The 23,208-nt window shown below is 40.5% G+C and overlaps 1 protein-coding gene across 4 annotated transcripts in view; it reads left to right on the forward strand.

Moving 5' to 3' along the window:
* LOC111863167 (calcium/calmodulin-dependent 3',5'-cyclic nucleotide phosphodiesterase 1) overlaps window positions 1-23,208 on the forward strand; it is a 640,341-nt gene that overhangs the window by 218,464 nt on the left and 398,669 nt on the right. For 3 of the 4 annotated variants that reach the window (XM_033750944.1, XM_033750946.1, XM_023849220.2), the window contains exon 1: window positions 8,383-9,535. The exons of the other annotated variant lie outside the window; for it this stretch is intronic. In XM_033750944.1, the coding sequence (XP_033606835.1) occupies window positions 9,313-9,535 (223 nt within the window). In that variant the 5' untranslated portion in view covers window positions 8,383-9,312. Of the gene's footprint in view, window positions 1-8,382; window positions 9,536-23,208 lie in introns of those variants that run through there. 4 annotated transcript variants of the gene reach the window in all.

The following is a 23,208-nucleotide window of genomic DNA, read 5'->3' on the forward strand; positions in this document are numbered from 1 at the left end:
GCCTCGAAACAGCTTCGGCCAGTAGTCACGTGTTGACCAGTTGCCTGATATACAGTTGCGAACACTGTTCCACTGCCACAATGTTTTGGCTGAGATTGTACTCTTCGGCGCTTGGAATTTAAATTAATATCTAACAACAGTACTACCATCCTTCTCCAGAGTTGGAGGTTGCTAGGTGACAAGAAGGCGTGGCCGGGGTTTACTGTGGTCTCTGTACCAGCAAATAGCGTATGTACTGTAGTCTCACAGTATTGATAATTGGGAAAATATTAAATAAGTTAACTACGAAAACATAATAAGCTACTGCAGTTCTTCACTTGTATTCTCAGTGCAAAGAACTAGTCTCTGTTCCATTATGTAGATTGTATACTGACTATATGGAGTGGCCGAAGTGTCATCAAATAAAATAAGAAACACAGGAAGAGGTAAACACCTTTAATCAACCCTTGCTTCCCCCGTAACAACCAACTTCCGTCTGTGCCAGGCGGCGTGAATAGGCTAGTGGTCTTTATGATCACGCCATTTTTTTTCTTTGGTGATACAGCCCCATTTTGTGCCTTGGCTTACCTCCACGAAACTCTCTGTTTCACTTCGGTCTGCTAGATCTTAGACATTCGGTAGGACTCCTTGGACGGGTGACGAGCTCGTCGCAAGGCCTCTACCTTAGACAAACACAGAAAAACGCGCACAAACATCCATGCCCTGAGTGGGATTCGAACCCACGATCCCGGCTTCAGAGCGAGCGAAGACAGTGCATGCCCTAGACCGCTCGGCTACCGTGACCGACGTAATCACGTCATTACACGTATGAAGTGAGTAAGTCAGTTTATTCAAAGAAGAATCACAATGTTTCGGAGCGCTATGAGAGGGTGCCTTCTGGCTATATGCCTCACATTGAAAGTAACTTTTAGATAGATCTGTCTCACATAGCTAAATTTATTAAAGAGGCATTGGACGCTAATTATTAACTAAAGGATGTACTTGTGTGCGTGTAATACAATTTCAGCGTCATAAGAATAAGTGAGATATACTCCGGACAAGCTAATGACCGATATTTTTCATATAATCTGGTTTTGTCTGCTATAAATCGTCCTGCAGGCAATCCGTTGGCAGAAAATAATATGGCTACTGCTGTATTGGCGACCAGGCCGCGCTTGCCACAAGTTTTGAAGACATATCATGATCGCGTACAATGCGTACATAAATCTTTCTGGCACAAACATAAGTTCGTGTCCAAATTATCGGGACAACAGATCGCTCGTTTCTGATATTAATTGTAGCAATCCGAAGGCAATGTTACATCACCGAATATTTTTATGTAGTATGAAGTTCGGGTGCTTTGTTTACTTCTAATTGGTTTCTTAATGTTACATTGTTTTGTTCCACGATATTGGTGGCAGTGATAAATGAAAGGTGGTTGTACAATAGACATAAGTTTGACTTAAAGACGGAAGAATTGTTACCTGCTTCACTTATAAATCAGTTCTTGAATACCAACCCCACGGGCAGAGTCATTTTTGAGCGGCTAATCCTCGCTCAATTGGTGTAGAAATTTCCCAGCTTTTAGGATACCTGAAGAGTAATTGCCATATTGAGGCTGTATCATAACTCAGGCGGTTAGTCGCCGCATTCTTACTGCTGTGGCCCGGGTTCGAGGCCGGGTCAAGTCATGTGGGATTTATGGTGAAGAAAGTGGCACTAGGGCAAGTTTCCCCTGCCAATCTTCATTCCATCAATTGCTCCACAGTTACCATCATCTGTCATCTGGAGCTGGTACAATTGGCCAATTAGTGGCTGACGTGTCAAGATGTTGACAAATTGTCTTGCACTATACTGTGCCCAAATCATCTTCGAGCTGGCCTCATCATCAGATAGTTCCAATTAGAAAATTATTGAATTCTATGTTTAACATGCAGTGGGAATATGAATCCAAATCCACGCCCTCATTTCCTAATTCTTTAACATTTATTTGCTGTTTAATTAGTATATAGTCAACTGGGGGTGGGAACTACAGCTAGAAACAAAACAAAATAACTGCTGTTTCCGCACTTTATAACAAACATGACGTCTGGACACCACTTAATGCTTACATTTATTTATTTTTTTCCTTGGCACCACAGCCCCAGTGGACCTAGGCCTACCTCCATGAATTTCTCCGTTCACTTCGGTTTTTCCCGATCTTACACATTCGGTAAGACTTCTTGGGCGGGTGATCAGCTCGTCGCAAAGCCTCTATCTGTAGACAAACACAGAAAAACGCACACACACAAACTAAACATCCATGCTCTGAGTGGGTTTCGAACCCATGATGCCGGTTTCCAAGCGAACGAAGACAGTACATGCCTTAGACCGCTCAGCTACCGTGACCGGCGCTTACAGTTATTATTCTATTTAATGCACACTTTCCTTCCAAAATAGTCTGTGGAACATAAAATACGAACGAATAATAATATTATATATAACCATAGTTTAAAAAAAATATGCAGTGGAGTAGTAAAATGTGTAATTTAACATGAGGTTGACAGTACCACGACGCATGAATTAGTTCTTTCACAGTCCTCATATGCGTGTGTATTTGTATGCACAATGTACACATGTTATTATTGATAGCCCCATCTCTCGTCAGTTATGTCGCCCCTTCGCAGCGCTTAGTTCCGTAACAAAGAAAACGTTTGTGCCGATTTTCAATCTTTCACTTATCCATGGACTCAGGATATTAACTAATTCGAAATTGCCATTAAATTTAAGGGAAATTCCATTTTAATATTATCCACCCGCCTACGTCTTGGTCTGCCTAGTGGTCACCTTCCTACAAGAATCCAATATGTATTCTTCCTTACCCATTGATTCTACATGTCCTGCCCATCTCATCCTCCTTGATTTGATCATTCTGATTTTACTCGGAGAAGACTACAAGTTATGAAGCGCCTCATTATGCAGTTATCTGCAGCCTCTTGTCACCTCACCCCTCTTCTGTCCAAATATTCTCTTCGGCACTTGTTCTCGAACACCCTCAGTCTGTGTTTCTCCCTTGATGTCAGAGACCAAGTCTCACACCCACAGGCAAAATTATGGCTTCGTATATTGTAATTTTTATATTTTAGACAGCATACGAGAAGACAAAAGGTTCTGGACTGAATAGTAGCAGGCATTACCCGAATTCAATATCCTCTTAATTTTCACCTGAATCAGGTTTTGATTTATTATCGTCGCTCCCAGATATTTGAGCTGTACCGCATTTTCGCAGGAACTGTTAGCTATCTTTATGTTATCATTTTGCCCTGCATTCTGGTGACGAGACAACATATGCTTAGTTTTCCCTACGTTTATTTCTAGATTAACATCCTTAAACTAAAGTTAGTCTTAATTTCTGTGTTTTTCCTCATTGTATCTATGTCTATCACCCGCTAGATTCACATCACCAGCATAGACCAGCAACTGATGTGTCCCATTTAACTTCGGTTCCACCTGGTTTTCATGGACCTTCCTAATGACATGTAAAGCAAAATTGAAAAGTAATGACACTAAAGCATGTCCTTATTTTAGACCATTCTGGATAAGAAAGTTGTCAGATAAATGTTTACCTAACTGACTTTACTACATATTTAATTTAAGCAAATTTTAGGAGCCTAACTGGTTTGATGGCCACCTCAAGTCCTCCTAGAATGATGTTCATGAGCGCCCCAGTTTTAATGGTTAATTTGCATATATATCAAATTAATTATATTTATCGAGGAATGGTTATATTTAGCTCATAATTTGCAATAGCTGCAACATAAATCTCTCACTTCAGTAGCTGCCATGTAGATTGTAGGCGATGCATTAGGTGTAGCTGTTAATAAACAATACATAAGGTAGGCTTAGATTTGTATGTTTACGCAACTATTTAAAATTATGCTTTGTCTTTGTAGTTTCCACTCACTTCCACCTAGCGCTGCAGCCAAGAATGATGGAGCTGTATCTCCACTCTCGCATTCATCTTCATGGCTTGATGCTTAGTTAATTAAGCACCGAGGACTTTACCTTTTCCTTTTGTTTGGAGTTTTTACTGGCATCTCGAAGGAAACCGTTTGTCTTCTTAGCATTCATCATGGCATACCCAATATATGCTACCAAAACCGAATTACTAACTTAATGTCTGGGTAGGTCAGTCAGTACAGGGACCTGCAGGCTAGAGAGTCAAGGAATTCTGTGTCGATTCCAGGCAGGGGCAGTATTTTGTCATGAAAGCCAGAAAGTATTGACCGTTGCCAGGTTAAGGCACAATAATCACGTAATGACGCCATTAAACAGAGTTCCGTTGCTACACAACGACCGGTAAATAACCCTGTGAGAGCGGCAATGTTTATACCGCGCGCAACAACAGAGGAACTGTTGGAAATGATCTTTTCTCTTTGAGTCCTGCCGACATTATATAAGGGGAACCAATTGGAGATGCTTAACCATGCAAAACAAAATGTACGTGGTATTGGAAAAGGAGAAGCCAGGCGTAGTAAATATAAGAGATTTAAATTTGGCGGCGGTCAGGTCTACGACCGTTCAGCTGACTAACTGCAGTTTCAGAGTGGTTACGTAAGTTAAGGCAAAACATTCTGCACAAGCTTGCTTATACGTTGTATAAATGTTACTTAGTACAGTTCAGTGACGAAGGCTGCACAGAGCCCATAGTGACCTGGACGCCGTGACAGCGTGGATATAATCGTGCTGAAACTACGGTGCAACAAACCTAGCGCATACACAGAGAGACCTATCCCTCCTTCGTCGAAGAGGAGGCCCTATTTCGAAACACATATATGTGTATTATATATATATATATACATATATACATATATGAATGAATGAATATGTCTAGGAGAGAATACAAAACTTGGTCATGGATCTCGAGGGGGCTGAAGGCAGGAATGACTGCTGGCGAAAGCCAACAGCAATTTAACCGACCGACAGTCAGTCGCCAGCCGGTAACGACAAGAGCGGAGGGAGATATTATTGGGATCCGTTACCAAGCAACAGCTAGTCAAGACTAACTGAGAAGATAAGCATGCACTATAATGAATTATAAAGTGTGCAGGTTAGCGGTGACGTTATAATTGTAGTCACGAGTTTTAAGCGTCCAGTAAATCTAATTATCGATCCAAACCTCATGTCTAGTCATTAATACATGAAAATACAATATTTTTCTCTTAACCACAGCGTCCCGATCGCCTCTTGGGTTCACCCACTAGCTTCAGTGCAATGAGTAAATGAGTACAGGCCATTTCATTCCTCTGGGACTAAAGTGGCTGATGTATGACTCTGACTGCTGATTCCCAAAAACCGCCGTGGATCTATACCTTATTCCCCATGCTCCTGCTTGGGGCGATGCTTAATGAGGAGCAGGGAGAATATAGCTGTTTTAGGTTCTACGACCCTAAAGGATAGAATGTTTAATGCAAGACTGTGCTACGTCTCCACACACCGCACAAGCCCTCTTCACTCTAGCAGTTGAACATCCATATTGCAGCGATAATATAGATAATTTGTAATATCTATAGGCTCTTGGTCGCCGGTCACGGTAGCCGAGGGCTCTAAGGCAGTACCGCCTTCGCTTGCTCGGAAGCCGGAATCGTGGGTTCGAATCCCATACAAGGCATGGATATTTAATATGTGTATAGGTTTATTCTGTGTTTGTGTTGTCCAGTGTTTAGGTAGAGGACTTGCGACGAGCTGATCACTCGTCCAAGAGGTCCTACTGTCTGTTATGGTCATGAAACTGGAAAACAGAGGTCAGGGCCCAAGGGGTCTGTAAAGCCCTTGGTCCGTTGAGGTCGCTACCAGAACGAATTCGTGTGACAGATTTGAAGAAGGGGCAGTTTTCTCTACCTCCTGAGCGACCAAAAGATTTTCAGGTAGTTCTCAGAAGATCACACTACAGAGTGTGTATTCCCTGTAGATACCCATACTGGCTCTGACTCTGACACGCACTGCGGGATTTCCATTTTGTACACACACTCGCTCACAGGTACCATACTTTTCAGTTTAGAATTCTTAAATATACAAAGAACGTAATATTTATGTTTTTTTTTTTCAAAAAACAAATATGATATAAAATGAATTTTTCGTGGCATCAGGACGATTTTACTCTCTGCAGAACGAGTGTGCAGTTTATATCAAGGAATGACAGGGTAGCATGGGATTATCGGTAAGAAAGAGAAAGAAACAAAAGAAAATATATGAAGAGAAAAAATAAAAAACAGGAAAGAAATGAAAATGGAAGTAAGACTAGTTGGACTCACAGAAGAGGCCAATTGTGGATTTGTAGCCTGAGCCTGCGCACACTCCAGCTTTTAGCTCAGCTATAGAATGTTTAGTTCATGGACGAACAGACTGATAAACTATGTAAATTTATTAGCGGTTATAAGGTCATTGTCCGTCGTATTTAATCGATTTGCAGGCCTATAGTCTGTTCCTGATACCACGTCTGTAATTACTGGAAATAGCCTGAAGCAGTAAGTGCACTCACATAAACACGGGCTTCGGGGATATGCCTCGCCCTAAGCCCGTCGGATTCCGTTCACAGCCACGTTTCCTGACGGTCGGGAAATATTTACAAGTGGCTACTTATGTGGTGAATCTTTATTCCTCGAGTCTGCGTTTCGTCACACGCATAAAACGGTTTTATCAGCGATGGATATGTGATAGCATCTTTGTTTCAGGTTTTGTCTGAATATGTACTACGTTATGCAAAGCTCCAAATTTCGCTATACACAGAGGCAGTTGTCTGCTTTCAGAAGGCAATGTTTATGTTGTATTTTACGTTTGTTTTCTTGCTCTTGTACCTACGAGTATTTTGTATATGATTCGTCATTCTTCTGTAATTCGTTCTTTCCTTTCGGAAATCGCAAAGAGTTGCCCTTGCAATACATTCCCTGTGATCAGTTTTCCATCTTCTCTATGACGTCCCGTGAGGCATCTTCCCTTGGGGTTTCTGTACCAAACTGTTGTAGCCTGTCTCTTCTTACTCCCTCAATTCTCGATGGAATTTTCTTTGTGTCCGATATTGCTCAAATCGAATTTGGAACTCCAACTGGTTATCTTTTCAGCGTTGGCGGCTTATTTTACCAGAAACGGCGGCAAAATTTAGGACTCCTCATGTTTAGTTTAGAAGCAATCAATGTCTACTGTACGCAGGTACATTCATATTAAATTAACACAAAGGCCGAAACCAGAATTCTGTTCATAGATTGAAATCCAATTGAAAATGAACAGAAATTTCAAATTAAGTATAAACAGTCCAATGAAACCTTTCATTAAATGTAAAATTAAATTTGTCCCTGTTCTCAACTAACAAAGCACTGCGCCATGAAGGCGTATGGGGGAGTGGATGTATAGCTGCATGTTTTCTTGACCTCGGCACTGGTTGAAGGTGAGTGGTCAGCTTCACGTCCCTGCCGCTTTAACCACGGGAATAGAGTCCCCAGTACTCATTGGATAGGAGTTTTGGTGGACCCCAGAACCGGTTTGGACGACTTTAAGAAAAGAAAATTCTTGACTCTACCGGGACTCGAACTTAGAACCCTTGGCCGTCCAGCCCGTAGCCAGTCGCTATACCGACTATGCTATCCCGGTTCTTAATTACTCTTAGTTATTTCTATACTTTATGTCAGTAATATTAAATTCCAAAGAGGCATTTGTCTTGTCTAATGAATGGAAGGTGTGCGTTAAGACGCCTCATCCGAATTCTCATTAATTCATATATTCCTCAACTTCTAGTTACCGGGAGTTTCGCATATGCTAACATTTCAAACATATTGTCCCTTAGCCATACTCTGTAACCTACAGTGGTTGGTTGCCTCACACAGAGAAGTTTGCAGTCAGTTTCAAAAATAAACACCCAAGGCTCCTTTTGCTATAAGATAAAATCTTCTTAACTGTCATTTTCATCAGTCAGCATCAGTCAACATCACCACCTCATGTGTCGACGCTATCTGTTAACCCGAAGAGAAACACAAACCACAGAGAAACCAGTAGTGACGTATCGGAAAGGAAAACATTCCAGAACCAGCGTATCTGATTAGAGAGTCTGTTTGTGGGATGATATTAATGGAATTTGCCATGCAGGCCAATATGACTTCCCCACCCTCCTCTATTAGTTTAATATTATCTTCTAGGGAGTAATCTCTCCCTCCCTTTCTCCTAACCCGTCGATCCGCTTCCGATATTTGTCTATGTGGTGGGATATGCATGCCGAACGCGCCAGTCTCACATGTTTTCCTACTCTCAGGGCGGCCAGTGGCGGGAAAGGACATTTCACTCTCCGCAAGTGTTTCGTCTCACTCGCGCCCCACGCGGGCGCACGACGAACTCGCCTTTCGTCCCAATCACCACAGGTTGGATCTACGCCAGTTCAGTTGGGCCGCCCGCAACAGCCTAACGTGAGCAAATGCCCACGTGTCAGTTACACTGTCAAATTGAGGATTGTTCGTTTCACAATGACGCCGCGTTTACATCGTAATTGGTGTGTTTCCTTTTCCTGTCGTTGATATGATAGTTAAACGCGTGTAGTGTTAAAATGAAGAGTAGGTCTAACCAAACTCGGTGTAATTTATATTAGCGTTTTTCACTAAACGTGTAGCTTTTCCGGCGCGATCTTCGGGTATCGTATTATTGTCAACTATTGGCTCGAGGCTTCATGTCGCGATTGAACCAGACATTTCGTTCGTTTGTCGTAAGATGAATGTTGTGTGCGTGTGTGTGCGTGTGCGTGTGTGTGAGGGGAGTCAAACTGTAATTATATAACTGTCATAGATGCTCCCCCCACCACCATCATTCACCGAAATTAATTTGTGAATGTGAACAATGTGACTTATTGTGCTTTATTTAAGTGGCGTGTATAAACAGACGATAACCATGTTAACTATTGGCAGGTAGGTGTGCTAAAACGGTTATGCTGTCGTTGCTGTAAAGCGAAAAGTATACAGGGAGCATACTGAATTATGTTTTTGGGTTGTATACGTGTCTGTGAACAAAGAATAGTTATAGAAATTCTATATAAGGCAATACGAGAAACTGTTAAATTGACACCTAGTGTAAAAATGTCCCCTTTTGACCAAATGACTGATATGTTCGATGTTGTGAAATAACGTGTTCGTATCTTTAGGCAAAGTGAAGAAGTGGACTTCAACAGCTACAGATTAGAGAGTTTTATCAGGTGAACATTAATTACGTAATTAGACGTTGTTCAAGTATGTACCATTTAGCCATTTTTTGAAGGAGAATGACAGAGATTATTAGCGAGACTTGAGAGAGGAAGCAGACAGCCGTCTGAGGGAGCAAATGGAGGGAACGTGTAGTGGTGGTAAAGATGTGGTGCACAAGTGCCACAGCGACCCTGGAAGTGCTGTGGCAGAAAGAGAGGAAGGCGATGATGATCTCCGTGCCTCTGTAGCAAGAGGAAGAAGTACGAGTACGAGAGTGAAGAGCTCGAGCAGGCATTGTCCTAGCGGCACGTCCTCTCGCAAGTGTATCCTGACCCTGGACGGCTATTCCTACGTCATTGGTAAGTCACGGATGCTACATACAACTGTTTTACGAGCAGAGTACTGGTGGTCTCGTGCAGCCAGTTTTCTTATGTCATCTCTCTTGATTACATTTTCGATGATAGGCTCTTCTTCGGAATAGTGTTTATGTTTTAGTTAGAGGATTTGGGATGCCGTATTAGTTCAATATCCTAATTTCTAGCTAATATTTTAACATTCGAAATTATCTTGTACATCTATATATATAATTTCGTATTGTTGAGCGTTTTAAGACAAACTCGTTTAAACGTTTGGGTGAAGAAACCACATTTGAGGTTATTCACGAATACTACACAAAAACTTCACTCCAGGAGGAATCTACTGAGGGCTGTTTCTAATTTCTTTATTAAAACCGTCACAACACAACTATGTCAAGGTCAGTGCCTAGTTGATATCGTTGTGTTGTGACGGTTTTAATAACTAAGTTGCATATTATAACCAGGGCCCGGATTTTGATGACTATGTCATCTTTTTTCCTTGTATCCTATGCGATGCTCTTAAAAATATAAATCTGGTATATGAGCTGCTGGTTACAGAAATGTAAATTTTATAGGTATTTTTTGTCATTTTTTGACATTTTTAGGTTTAAGGTCATTTTTTCATTTTGAGGNTATAACACAACAGGATGCATGAAATGAAAATCCTAGAGACCTATGTCAATAATTTTAATATTCTGATTTGTTTCATTTTATGTGAAACGTGTCCTATTCCCTGGACATATGTATAGACGTATTTTGTTTATTCTCTTTGCTCCCATTTTGGAGCATAGGGCTGATTTCTCAGTTTCATGATCATTTATTTTTACAGATGTTAGGACTCCTTGGACGGGTGATCAGCTCGTCGCAAGGCCTCTACCTAAACACGGGACAACATAAACACAGGATAAACGCATACACACACCAAACATCCATTCCTTGTGTGGGATTCGAACTCACGATCCCGGCTTCCGAGTGAACGAAGACAATTCATGCCTTATGGGGCCCATACACGTACGAGTCTGGCTCGCGAGTCCGACTCGGCTTGGGTTCCAATGAACCAAACTCGTCCGTGTGTGGGTCACCACGCTCATACGTGTGTGGTGAAATTAATCTCAGCCCCGCTCCTCGCCGAGATAGACTCGCGAGCCAGACTCATACGTGTATGGGCCGCCTTAGACCGCGCGGCTACCGTGACCGGCTTAGACGTCTATTGTATACGTAAATGTGTAAAAAAACGGCCTATTTTAGAACAAGTTATGGATGGTCTTGGAATAAAACTATTATGGTTTAGGAGGTTTTGCATCACCGATAATGTCAGAGTTCTCTAAACGAAAATATATGCTTCGCACAAAGATGTACAAATGCCGTACCTAATACATTAAGGTCTTTTTTTCGTTTCATAATACCCACATGTTATGATAGACCAGCACTGCAATCAGTTATATCAATAAGCGATTAATCATACGTTCTGGATATATCTCAGATAGATAACGAACAATCTTGAAATTTCACCTTGAGGCAAGCATTACTTCTTGGCAGTGTCAGTGTTAAATGTATACACAAATAGACCCAAGTATACGACGATGTTGCTATGTTTGTTTAGCTCTGAGAATGCAATTAGAGCACGTATTTTGGGAATTCGAAGCTCGTTACTTCGTAAGCCAGGCATATTTTAGAAACCGCGTTTTCGGCATATTTCATAACTAACATTGAGTCATGTTAGGAATAGAATTTCCACCTGTCACCATAGAAATATTATACGATACAATTAAAAGAAAAATAGTTGTTGTGTTTGAATTGACTTATATTATTCTGTTTTGTCCTGTTTTTTTTTTATTGTTCGTAGAAGATGAATATATTTCCCATAGTGAAAAGTTAATGGTATCGGAATTGGTTCAGCGGAGTTAGAAACTTTCGAAAGATAAACAATTAACCTCAGTTTTCTGCCACGCTAGCTGTAGACCGAGGCCGAACGAAGCTGTCACAGACTTGCAACTTTCTTATACATAAATTTCATTACGAAAGCATAAGTTCGTGTAATTATATAATAAAAAATAAGTAAATTACGAGATGAACACGCAGTAACATGGTTGAGATACAGTGCTACAAGCCGGAAGGTCCCGGGTTCGATTCCTGATGATGTAATTTGATTTTTAATTGCCGTAAACCTTCGAGCCGCAGTAGGGCCCCGGGGGTCAACAAAACCTGTAACAGAAATGAGTACCAGGAACCTTCCTGGGGGTAAAGGGCGGCCGGCGCGTAAGTCTGACAACGTCACCGCCATCTGTGAGCCGATTATCTAGAAAATGTGGGAGCCTCGACATATCAAAACCTTATGGGCCTCCACGGCCTCTTACCGGGATAGCATTTTAATTACGAAATGGATGAAATATGCGCCTAACATACAGCATAACACTTGCTCTCTCTCTCTCTCTCTCACTCACGAATATATTCACATAGAGAGCGACTCATACAATCTTCTAGAGAAACCTTGTGTATCGCTATGAGTAATTTGTGTCACCCGAATATATTAATTAGTTTTTTTTTTCAAAATTTTCCTCGCCAAAATTCTACACCATTACTCCTAAATACAAACGACCTACACGTCCAGCCCATCGCAGCTCCTTAATTTCACTTCCCTAAGAATACTACACTTGTATAAATGAAAAAGCTTCTCCATTCTCCATCTTCTCCATGTCAGGTCAAACTTTTATTGTTGTTGCAAAAGTGATCTGACTGCAACGTGAAATGCTCAGTCATCGAGTTCCGGTAGAGGGTCTTCTCAATCAAAAGTAATTATCATCGTCACTGTTATTAATGTGACGTTAAGAGGAAACTACTAACATTAAACCCTATTTGGTTGTAAGGCCACCGAGCTCGAAGCAAGGAGTAGACATTAAGGCAACCCAAGTTTGAAACGTGTATTATGATTTATGACATATATCCCGCCTATTGACAAAGCTGTCATACAAGATTCAGTCAGTTTAAAGTTCTTTAACAACAGACCTATTAGACTTCGGCTTACACATATGTACAATAGAGTCTTTGTAACTTAAGCTGTCTATCTATTAAGGCCAGCTTTGCTCTCCGGGCTGCCCAAACAAGAATTTTCATTGCAGGCTTACACGTTTTTATGGCTAGACTTTATAAGTAAGTTTTTATTGCTAGTAGGGTGGGACTAAGTCCCTTGTACTGCGGCCACTTCTGGCCTATTGTACCAGCCCCAGATGATAGGTGAGGGTGATTGTGGAGCAATTGGTGGAATGAAGATTGGCAGGGGAAACCGAAGTACTAGGAGAAAACCTGCCCCAGCGCCACTTTGTCCACCACAAATCCCACTTGACCAGACCTGTGATCGAACCCGGGCCACCGCGGTTGGAAGCAGCGACTAACCGCTTGAGCTAAGGCCCGGCCTTCCATGTTAATATTGTAGCATGTAGACACGTTGCTAAGTAATAACTGTAAACATCGGTTGTTGCTATCTAATGGCCATAAACAGTAACAGTATGGTGTTCTCTACGCAGTCCAAGTGATAGCCACCTGATTCAAAAGTAGAATTCTAGGTAGAGGCATTTTCTATGCGATCTTTACCGGGGTGTTATAAGCAGGACACGTCTAAAGTTCAGGGAATTGTGAGACAGTCGATGGCCAGTAAGGATGTGAATACTGAAGCTCAGGGAGCTACGATATTGAAAGCCGTTACCAGGCAACAACCGGTGACGATATAGCAGACTGAGAAGCTTTAATGCGTGTTGTATGAAATTGTAGAGTATGTGAATTAGTGCTAGCCCTAATCTTTAAGTGTCCAATAAATCCAGTTACCAATCCATACCCCGTCTATGGTCACTCAGTCACGATCTTGTTCTTGTTTTATTAAACAACGCTCTTAGAATAGTCATAAATTTCCTACAAGACTTTTAGTCCACAGTAAGAACTTATACAGTCAGCAAAAGCAGATATGGCACATTTTATCGATATGTTGTGCTGGAACGACTCTTATGAAATATGAATTGCACATTTTTAATATACATCGAGGACTCATTCGCTCAGTACAACATACGTATTATACTATACTCGCTTTTTGTTATTTTAATGCAAGTCTTAGAGCAGTCTTAGAGAAACCTTGAGTGACTGTAGAGAAGGTTTTGGCTAATAAAACACCTCTGATGATGAACCTATGAGGCGGAAGCATGTCGAAGTATGAATAAATAATCACTGGACGATATATACTAATTTACTTTAAATCACATGTTATTACTATGGTACACAGCCAAGTTAAACAAAAACTAGTTAGTAAATCCATGTTAGGGAACTCTATGTGCCCTAAATTCTTGTTGTAAATTGAAATAAGCCAACGTACTACATACCCCCCATCCTCATGTTTTATTAACATTCGGTTTTCAGCAGATAAGTCTTGCGTTTTACCTAATATTCAAGTTTAGTAGACACAGAAACAACGACAAATGCTGGGCAATGAATTCATTAATTTCGTGACAAAGAAGGGAAGCCTGGCTCGGGCTGTACACGCCTATCTGCAGATTGGATCGTAAACCTGAGAGTGGATCGGTGTTTGCGTTGCTCCACTCGCAGTTTGATGAGATCATTTGTCGGTGTGAGCTTTTAAGTGTGATGACAAGTTTAGTTGCTTCACCATAACCTAAAGAGCATGGCCTTCTGGAAGTGTTCGCCAATGCAGCAGTTTTTCGCCTAACACCGTCGGTAACCTAGAAATATTTATTACGCTTGAGTGTTCATTTAAAGAAATATGGTTCCTGGATATTAATTATGATGTTGCCTGTATCTTGGAATAACATATGGTGAAATTACTTTTGGATATTTTTGTATCTTTAAGTATTTTTTTAATGCTAGTGGGGTGGGACTAAGTCCCTTGTACTGCGGCCACTTCTGGCCTATTTACCAGCCCCAGATGATAGGAGAGGGTGATTGTGGAGCAATTGGTGGAATTAAGATTGGCAAGGGAAACCGAAGTACTCGGAGAAAATCTGTCCCAGCGCCACTTTGTTCACCACAGATCCCACTTTACCAGACCCGGGTTTGAACCCGGGCCGCCGCGGTGGAAAGCCAGCGACTAACCGCTTGAGCTATAGCGCGACCTTATTTTTAAGTAACTACATTTTATTTTCAAAATCCTTCATATCAAATATCCCATGAGATACCCCCTGTGAACAAAATCCATGAAGTACTAAATTACTTTTACAAGTTCTGATAGCAACTCAATTTATAGTTTCTTATAGTAATCCCATCAGTTAGGAATATAATTATATAGATTAATACGTTTTAAATAGAAACTGAAATATCTGAATATATACGAGTGTTAATAAAGGAGACTTCGGAACATTTCCAGAGGTTTACATGTACACATGTACCGTTAAGAAGTGATCAATTTCAACTTGTAATTTCACTTCATGGAATTTAATTTTATCGGCAAAACTTATGTGTTCACGAGCATAGAAATACCATAGACGTTTCTGTTTTAATTATTTTCACATGAGTTGTCATGATAATCGTGTCTCTTCAAATATAATATCTGTTAATATCATTTAACTACAATGAACCGGCGTCAGGAATTACATAATATCAAATGAGAGTTAATGTAAATGCAGCAATCCAGTTATGTATTTGAGAGAGACTAAATTCTGTCCTTTATCACCCATCATGGCACGTGTTTCCTCAGATTTCTCAGTGGGGTGTAGTACATGTAAGCAGGCGATGGTCACCTCCTTTCACACTTCATATGCTTTCTCGTTTCGTTAAACCTTGCCTACTTTTCTAAATTGTAAGGCCGTTTTTAAATACTTTATACACTTGCATCTCAGTTTATTTCGCGGCCTTTTCTCTACTACATTTAGTGGAGAATGGGAGGGATTATTGAGAATGAAAAATTCTGTCTTTTGGGATATAACGCCTTGTAACCCTTGAAAGTCAGCCGACATTTTGGAGGAACATGTCACCATCTTGAGGTTACCTTTCTTGGCTTAATCTTCAACTCTGAAGATAGAGGCGACACATTACTCCAGAATTTCGGCTGATTTTCATCGGACTACGCGGAAAATCCTGGAAGACAGAACTCCTTGCAGCCACGGATGTGAGAATGTACAGTTCCATGTGAGTGTGAAGAATTGAAAATATGTAGAACAGAGCTGTTGTGGCCTATTTGTACGTTGACCCACTATTCCATGGTTTTCATTCCTGTCTGCGTAAAGGTTTGGCCACACAGAGCGCTACGTACGTTATGTTCCCTATGTCAGCTGCGTCGCAGAGTGTACACAGCTTACGTAGCGTAGGGCTCTGTGTGGCCGAATCATAAGAGCGCGGAACACAACTGTCATGATAGCTGGCCTCCATATCAAGGATTGAATTCAGAACATCTGGAATGCGAGGCAGGAATACTAATTACTGTTCCACGGAGTTCGGTTATGACTAATTATGAGAATATGAATGTGCAAATAATTACAAATTATTGGTCGGTGTAAGGATCGGTCTGGATAAATTGCCTGCCTTAGTCGCCTGAAGAAAACAAGTTTTGAGGGCTCTCGGTGTTGCCAAGATACAAAGAGGGTGTCCCCAGAATATGCCGAAACATTCGTTCAGAAATATGAGTAATTTGAAGTCTTAAAGATGTAATTTATATGCGCCACAGCTACTCCAGTAAAATCCATTATCTAATTTAGTGCCTTAAATGAGAGGTATAACCATTTTCTCTACTCTCGCTGTGTAGGAAGTTACCCAAGCAAAGTAAGAGGCGATACGAATTTAAAGTGTCTTCCAACTTATTTACATTCTGGCAATATATGCGTATACATGAATTTATATTTTATCTATCGGGTGTAACAGTAATTACTGCTCTTTTGAAAACCGTAAAACTATTGGATGAGATGTTACACATGCTTTACCTTCGGTAAGGCGGGGTTATATTTCGCAGCCGGTCCATATAAGCTTGTCTCTGTTAGTACATTTTGTCATTTGTTTGAGAACTTCATAATCGGCCGAAAACTCGTCTTCTTCATTTAACGTAATCATCCGAGCATAAAAAATTATCTCTAAAAGAGTTACAGAACATTTTTTTAATTAAGCTTCTTACGCTAGGAAATATTTACTCTTTGGTGGAAAGTACTGGTTGAACTGAATGCATAAACAGAACTTCGGGTAAAAGCCGAATTCCTCTCAACAGTTTTTCTCTGGCATAAATTATTAGTGGTACCACGTATTTCTTCTTCTATCGTGTTGGATATTAAGCTTACCGACGTCCCACTTAGTCACAAAATAATGCACGAAGCTTCATTTGAAAAAATATTCCTGCGTACCTTTATAGTTTGAACCTCGTGTTTGATAGTGCAACTTGTTAGAGGTACCAGAATCATTATTTGTGTGGGACCCTAACATTTTATTGTGTTTTTCGTAAACACTTTTTTATTTTAATCCATTTTACGTTATAACTATCTAATTACCTTTAATTAAATTTGTTTTAAAGCAGTGTAGTCCATAGTAGTTAGTACGTAGTTAATTCCTGTTGCTCCCTCTGAAGCACTAGGGCATCTGTGAAGCGCTGCCACCGGATCCTGCCAATAGCAATTCTTTTAACCTCGCTCCATGGCTACTTCCTCGCTCGTCTTCTTGTAGGTCTTTTTGGGACGGCGACTCTTTCGAGCCGCCTGGAGTCTACAGTCCAGCGCTAGTTTATCCTCTTTATCTGGATTGCAGTTGGTTGTTGTTTCAATATTTTCCGTAAATCTTCATTTAATATACCGTATTTACGCATGTATAGGCTGCACATTTTTTGCCAGAAATTGAAGAGGAAAACTGGGGTGCGGCTTATATTCGAAATATTCGAAATCACACTTCATTTAAAAAAATTATATTCATAATTAGTAATACAGGGTGTTCTACTCCTGAAATAATATTCCAAGAAAATTATTTTTTCTATAATTTCTGTCTGAAAATTGTGCTGCGGCCTATACACGCACGCGGCCTATACATGCGTAAATACGGTAGTCTCTGTCAACCTTAGTGCGCCGTAAAGGGTAGTGTCCTTACAATTTGCTGGGCAACTTTACACTTTTCACAAGCTTAAAGGAGGATGGACTTCACATTGATATTAAAGAATCTGAATAAGTCCTATGTGCTATGTAGAAATCATGTTCTCTGTATCAATTAAAATAATATAATTTCAACATTAAGGCTTTATGAATGAGGAAGTAACAGTACGCTGTGAGCAAAGTAGGGTGAAATGCCTTCATTCCAGTTTTTACAAACTTGGAATATGCTTATTTTACAAGTAAAGTGCAGAATGCATGACGCTTGAAACTCTCATTTCATCTATATGGACTTACCCTATACTCAGTAAGAACTCTTATTGTCACAGAATATAGACGTTTTAATGCTACTTCAAGATGGAAATGCAATGGATAGAAGAGCCCATTAAAAACATTTTGCGTGCCCTTGAATTTAATAGACTTACCGTCATGTCGTACAAAGGGTAAATAACTTTGATTATGAATAAGCATAAGCTCTGTGTACGTAAAATAAAAACTCGCTTTAATAAACTTTGAAGAAAACGAGAAATTAACATACAGTCGAAAAGGAAATAGATTAATCGTTACAGATCCTTTATGACGCGATGGTTATGTACCGGGTAACTAACAACTTTCATAAATATAAGATTTGAGGTTTTCACGGAGGTGACTATGAAGGATTTCGTCTTCTGGGATGTGGCGCCGTGTAAATATTATGTTAACTGATATTTCGGAGGAATGTATCACCTCCATCTTCAGGCTAGAAACACCTGCTCACACTGCTTCCTCGCTAGCGGGGGTTTCTTCTAATTTGAAGATGGAGGCGATACGTTCCTTCGAAATTTCAGTTAACACAATATCTAGACGGTGCCACATCCCAGAAGACCGTTTTCTTCAACTTTTATAAATGCAGTATGAAGGTTAGAGAATTAACTTATTATACTCATAACCGTTCCCATTATTGTTCGTGAACTCTGTGTATTTCAATTATTCCATCGCAAGGGCTGTCCCATCAGAAAACATACAGGAATCGTAAACAAACCTGCACGTCCCAAGGGAGACTCGATCGTGGTGCCAAAGCAAGCGAGGCGTGAGAAAGGTATCAGGTTAGTATAATTAACGTGAATTAGTTCTTTGATTCTAGTATCGATTTCCTGTTTTCTCTTTTTACAACAATATTTGCCCCCCTGCAAACAGCGTTTCCAAAGTGATGTTCAGTGTCATCTTTGGCTGGTCCTTAAGGATAATGCGGTCTCATATGTTGAGTAGGTATCAAAGTTTACTTTTTGTTGCCATTGAACTTGTATAGTGAATGCAGTGCTGTGCTCTGCGCATTGCTGCTATAGAACAAATTTTAAACTTCTTTAGCATGTTTCATACTAAGGAGACGGGTGCAAAGAGTGGGAAACCTCGGTAGCCCGCTTATGTGTTCCGGATGTACACGGAATGACCGCATTAGGATAACTAAATGTTGATGGATTTGATTCAAGTCTGAACTAGCTACACTTCATGGGTACCCGAATTTATGTGATGCTGAATAATCGTGTTACGTACTTCTAAATTGTAAGAAATCTAAATTCCATCCACAAATAAAGTAATAAGAGATGAATTAAAGGAAATCTTTCCACCTCTTAGTCCTCCGTTGCGCAACATATCACAATATGTTTATATCCTATCACCGCTCTAAAATTTTAAAGATTACAGTAAACCTATACAGACTGTAATTTTCTCTTTTATTGTCATTATAAAAGCAGCAATAACAAAACAGAGAACAACTATCTCTCACCATTAAAGGAAGACCCCGAACTATGAGTGTTTAAGAGAGGAGCTGAAGAGAATATTTGTACTTAGGAGGAAGTAACATTATACTGCAGAAAATAATGAAGAGCTTCATATACTGCCTTCGCAAAATACTATTATGAAGATCACATGAAGGAAGATGAGATGGGTGAGGCATGAAATGCGGGTGGGAGTAACAGTATCTGCATATGGAACTTGGTAAAAAAAAACCTGAAGAACAGAGACCACTTGGGATACCTAGGCATAGGTAGAATGATAATATTAAAACGGATTATAAAGGAACAGGACGCGAGAGCGTTTAATGGATTCACTTGGCTAGGTTAAAGTCTCCAGAGATGTGAACACAGCAATGAGCCTCAGGGTTCCATAAAAAGACGGTTAATTTCTTAACTACTTCCGCGGCTATCCGCAAGAAAGTCTCTGCTTCTTGAAGTGAGCTAGGCTATGAAGGAGCTTGGGAATCGAATGTGACATGCGATGTCCTGGGATTCATGTGGAGGGAAAATGGGTAGGCCACAAAAAGTCCCATACAGGAAAGCGGGCCCAGAATAGAACACAACACCCTACCGAATGATTAACTTCGTAATCCATAATACGTATTGTTAGGGATCAGAGTAATATATTACAGTATTTCGGGGAGTAACAAAATGGACGTTTTTACTCTGTGGAGTAATGCAGGGGACAGTGAATTCGTATCAGCAACTGAGTCACCTCTGGAAAGATTCGCTGCCGGGGAGCTATATCTTTGTCTCATATATTGGGTTAGCTAACGAGATTATTTGGGAAGCAATTTTAGAGAGATTGTCGACACTTTATGCTGCAATTTTAATTAAAGATCTTACTTCGTAATACAGATTTCTTAATTTGAATTTTCCACTGATGTGTTTACCAGAGATAACGCCTTTGTAGCTCATTAAAATTCACAAGTTGCATTCCATGCTACGGGTTCTGTTTGCCACTGAACCAGAGCGAGATCGTGCTGGTGCATTGTTATGAACTGACATAAGTTATGGGTCTACACATTAAGTCGTAAGGTTTAATGTCAACTTTGTAAGATATGTATTCTGAAGTTTAGAAAAATTCAGCACCAACAACTAATGTAAACTTAAGCTCGAAAGAGAGTTCCCTGAAAACAGATTCATGTAACTGGACTATCTTTAAGTATCATATACGAGCATTATGTTGCGTATTATCCGTTGCCTTAAGTATATGAATGACGTTTCATGAGTTGCTTGTATTCCCTTCCGTAGATGATCAGTTTGTCATAATACTGACAGATATTTTATTATGTTTTATTTCAAGACTGGGAGCTCGCGGTAGCGTAGTTGATTAAGGCACTATGCTACAAGCTGGAAGGTCGCGGGTTCGAGTCCCGCTGAGGTGGATTTTTTTTTCAATCGGCCTGATCCTTCCAGCCTCACTGTACCCTGGGTTCGACTCAGCCTCTAACAGAAATGAGTACCAGGAATCTTCCTGGGTGATAAAGTGCGGCCGGCGCGTAAGGCTGACAAAATTACCGCCATCTGTGAGCCGATTGTCTACAGAAAATGTGGGAGCCTCGACGTCTCACAACCCTATGGGCCTTCACCGCTTTGTTTCAAGACTAATTTCGGCGGATGGGCCCGAACCCGAATTTAGTTGTTACCATAGTAACGCTAATATTCAAGCCATTTTACATTTGATCCCAACTACAGCCATCCATCTTAAAATATGTAATTGTTCATTTCTCTCGGTATAATGACAGAAAAACTACCTGAAAACTGGAGTAAAATCTGGTTTCGTAACTTCATGTATATCACATATACAGTACATGGTCCAGTGTACAACGCCCAAATAATATTGGTGTAAGCTGTAGCACTTGAATATGACAACAAAATTTATGAGATTATTTTTAAATATATATATNCGACATATGTAACTGCAGGATAAGGTTCACACTTAAAACAGGGTTTGTACTTGCAACCCCAGTGAACATTGGTTCTTTGGTTTTATGTATCCTCTTCCGGGTGGTAGCTGAATTTAACGCGTTCGTATAATTGTATGATCATTGTATAAGCTGTCTTTCATTAATCATTTAATAGTAAGTTTTTAAATGAACTTCGCACTTCCTCTCATGACTGTTCGCTTCTGCGCTTAATTCTGGCAGCAGATGACTGTCATCAAGTCACCAGACTCTTGCCTGTCAATTTACATATTTTATAACATCTAAATATTGTCACATGTTTGGAATCCAGAAGAGTTACTTCCATGGAAACGCTAGAACAGACCGTTGCCTAGGAAGTAACAATAGCGGTATTGTTATTCTAACAGTGAGCCGTTGCGTAGAGACCGCCGAATCTCCTCGGAGATGTGTCTCCACGGTTATAACGAGGGTTCATTGCATAGCAGCGGCCAAGGTTATAAAACGGGTTTAAGACATTTGTAAAGAGAACGACTTCACTGTCAAGGGCCAGCAGCATATACAAAAGGCAGACCCGTCCTCTCGTTAGAGAGGGCGCCCCACAGAAACAAGACCGTAAATGCCAAACACTAATAAATATCTGGTCATGAGCCCCAGCCGGGGTTCGACACCAAGACTTACTGACTGACTGACTGACCGTCAGTCGCAATGTGACTTGGACTTGGACTGTCAAGTCAGTTGGAACCCAGACGCCATACGATATAGAAGAAGACAGCAAGAACGAGACAGTCTTGGGATAGCGGCCACCAGAGACAGTTGAGATCCAGCCACGGCCAAGGATAGTTGAGACGTCGCATTTTGAGTACTGAGCCAGAAGTCAGGTGATACTGCAAGTGACAATAATTGTAAGGTGTAAGTGTCAGTGTCCAATAGAGATTCGCTAAATCCGAGACCCACGTGAAGTTATTTGTCGCGTGACATACCCAATAAGTGACAATATTGTAAGACTTATTATTACACCGAACTATTTTATTTGAAGATTTCGGACTTCTGGGACGCGACACTTTGTAGTTTCGTTGACTAACATTATAGCTTTCGAGGAAGCCGCTAGTTGGATTTAGGATAACCAATTCCTCCAAAACATTGGGTCCATGTACGAGGCTACACGGTTTCATATCCTGGAAGGCGATAGTCTTGGCACTCAAATCCCACACTCTACGTACGTGAGTTTTACGCGCTCGCCATTCTGATCTTCAAAGTAAATACATTTTCACATCATTATGTCTAGTTACGCTATAACATAAAATACTATCATATATGAATTTAATGGATTGCACCGTTCATTAAATTACTGACAATGTGTTACATAATTGTCTGCATTGGACCTAAAAAAAACAAGTTTTATTATCTCCAAGATAACGTAGCCATTAAATTAGGTCTACAGGCCATCATCAGCATCATCAGATTGGTGGCCCAACACAATCGAGGTCTCTCTGTGTTCTGTGTCTGCAGGGTTGCTCTTGGAGGACCACAGTTTTTGCTTTCAAGACCCTGATTAAGGGCCGTTACTTTGATATTTTGTAGAATGGGGTTTGTCCCTGCAGACATTTCTATATTCAGGGATTTTATGCCGTCACATAGCACGTTGATATAATAAGCTATTGAATTTAATATATCAGATCGATTAGTTTATTATATTGAAAACTACATGTTTCGGTCACGGTTGACCATCATGCATATATAATAATATTCCGTGACTAATTATAACAGATTCTGGATTGGGTAATTGGGTTTATTGGCAATCCTTTTACAATGACAACAAATTATAACAGCTCACAGACGATGACTGTCTCAGACTCGCTCTATTCCTGACTGGACTACGAGCATCATCTCCTCTGACGTGTCTGACTTCGTTGTGATTTACGAATCGGTCACTTCTTCGG

The sequence above is a fragment of the Cryptotermes secundus genome, unplaced genomic scaffold, assembly GCF_002891405.2.
Source record: "Cryptotermes secundus unplaced genomic scaffold, Csec_1.0 scaffold265, whole genome shotgun sequence".
NCBI lineage: Eukaryota > Metazoa > Arthropoda > Insecta > Blattodea > Kalotermitidae > Cryptotermes > Cryptotermes secundus.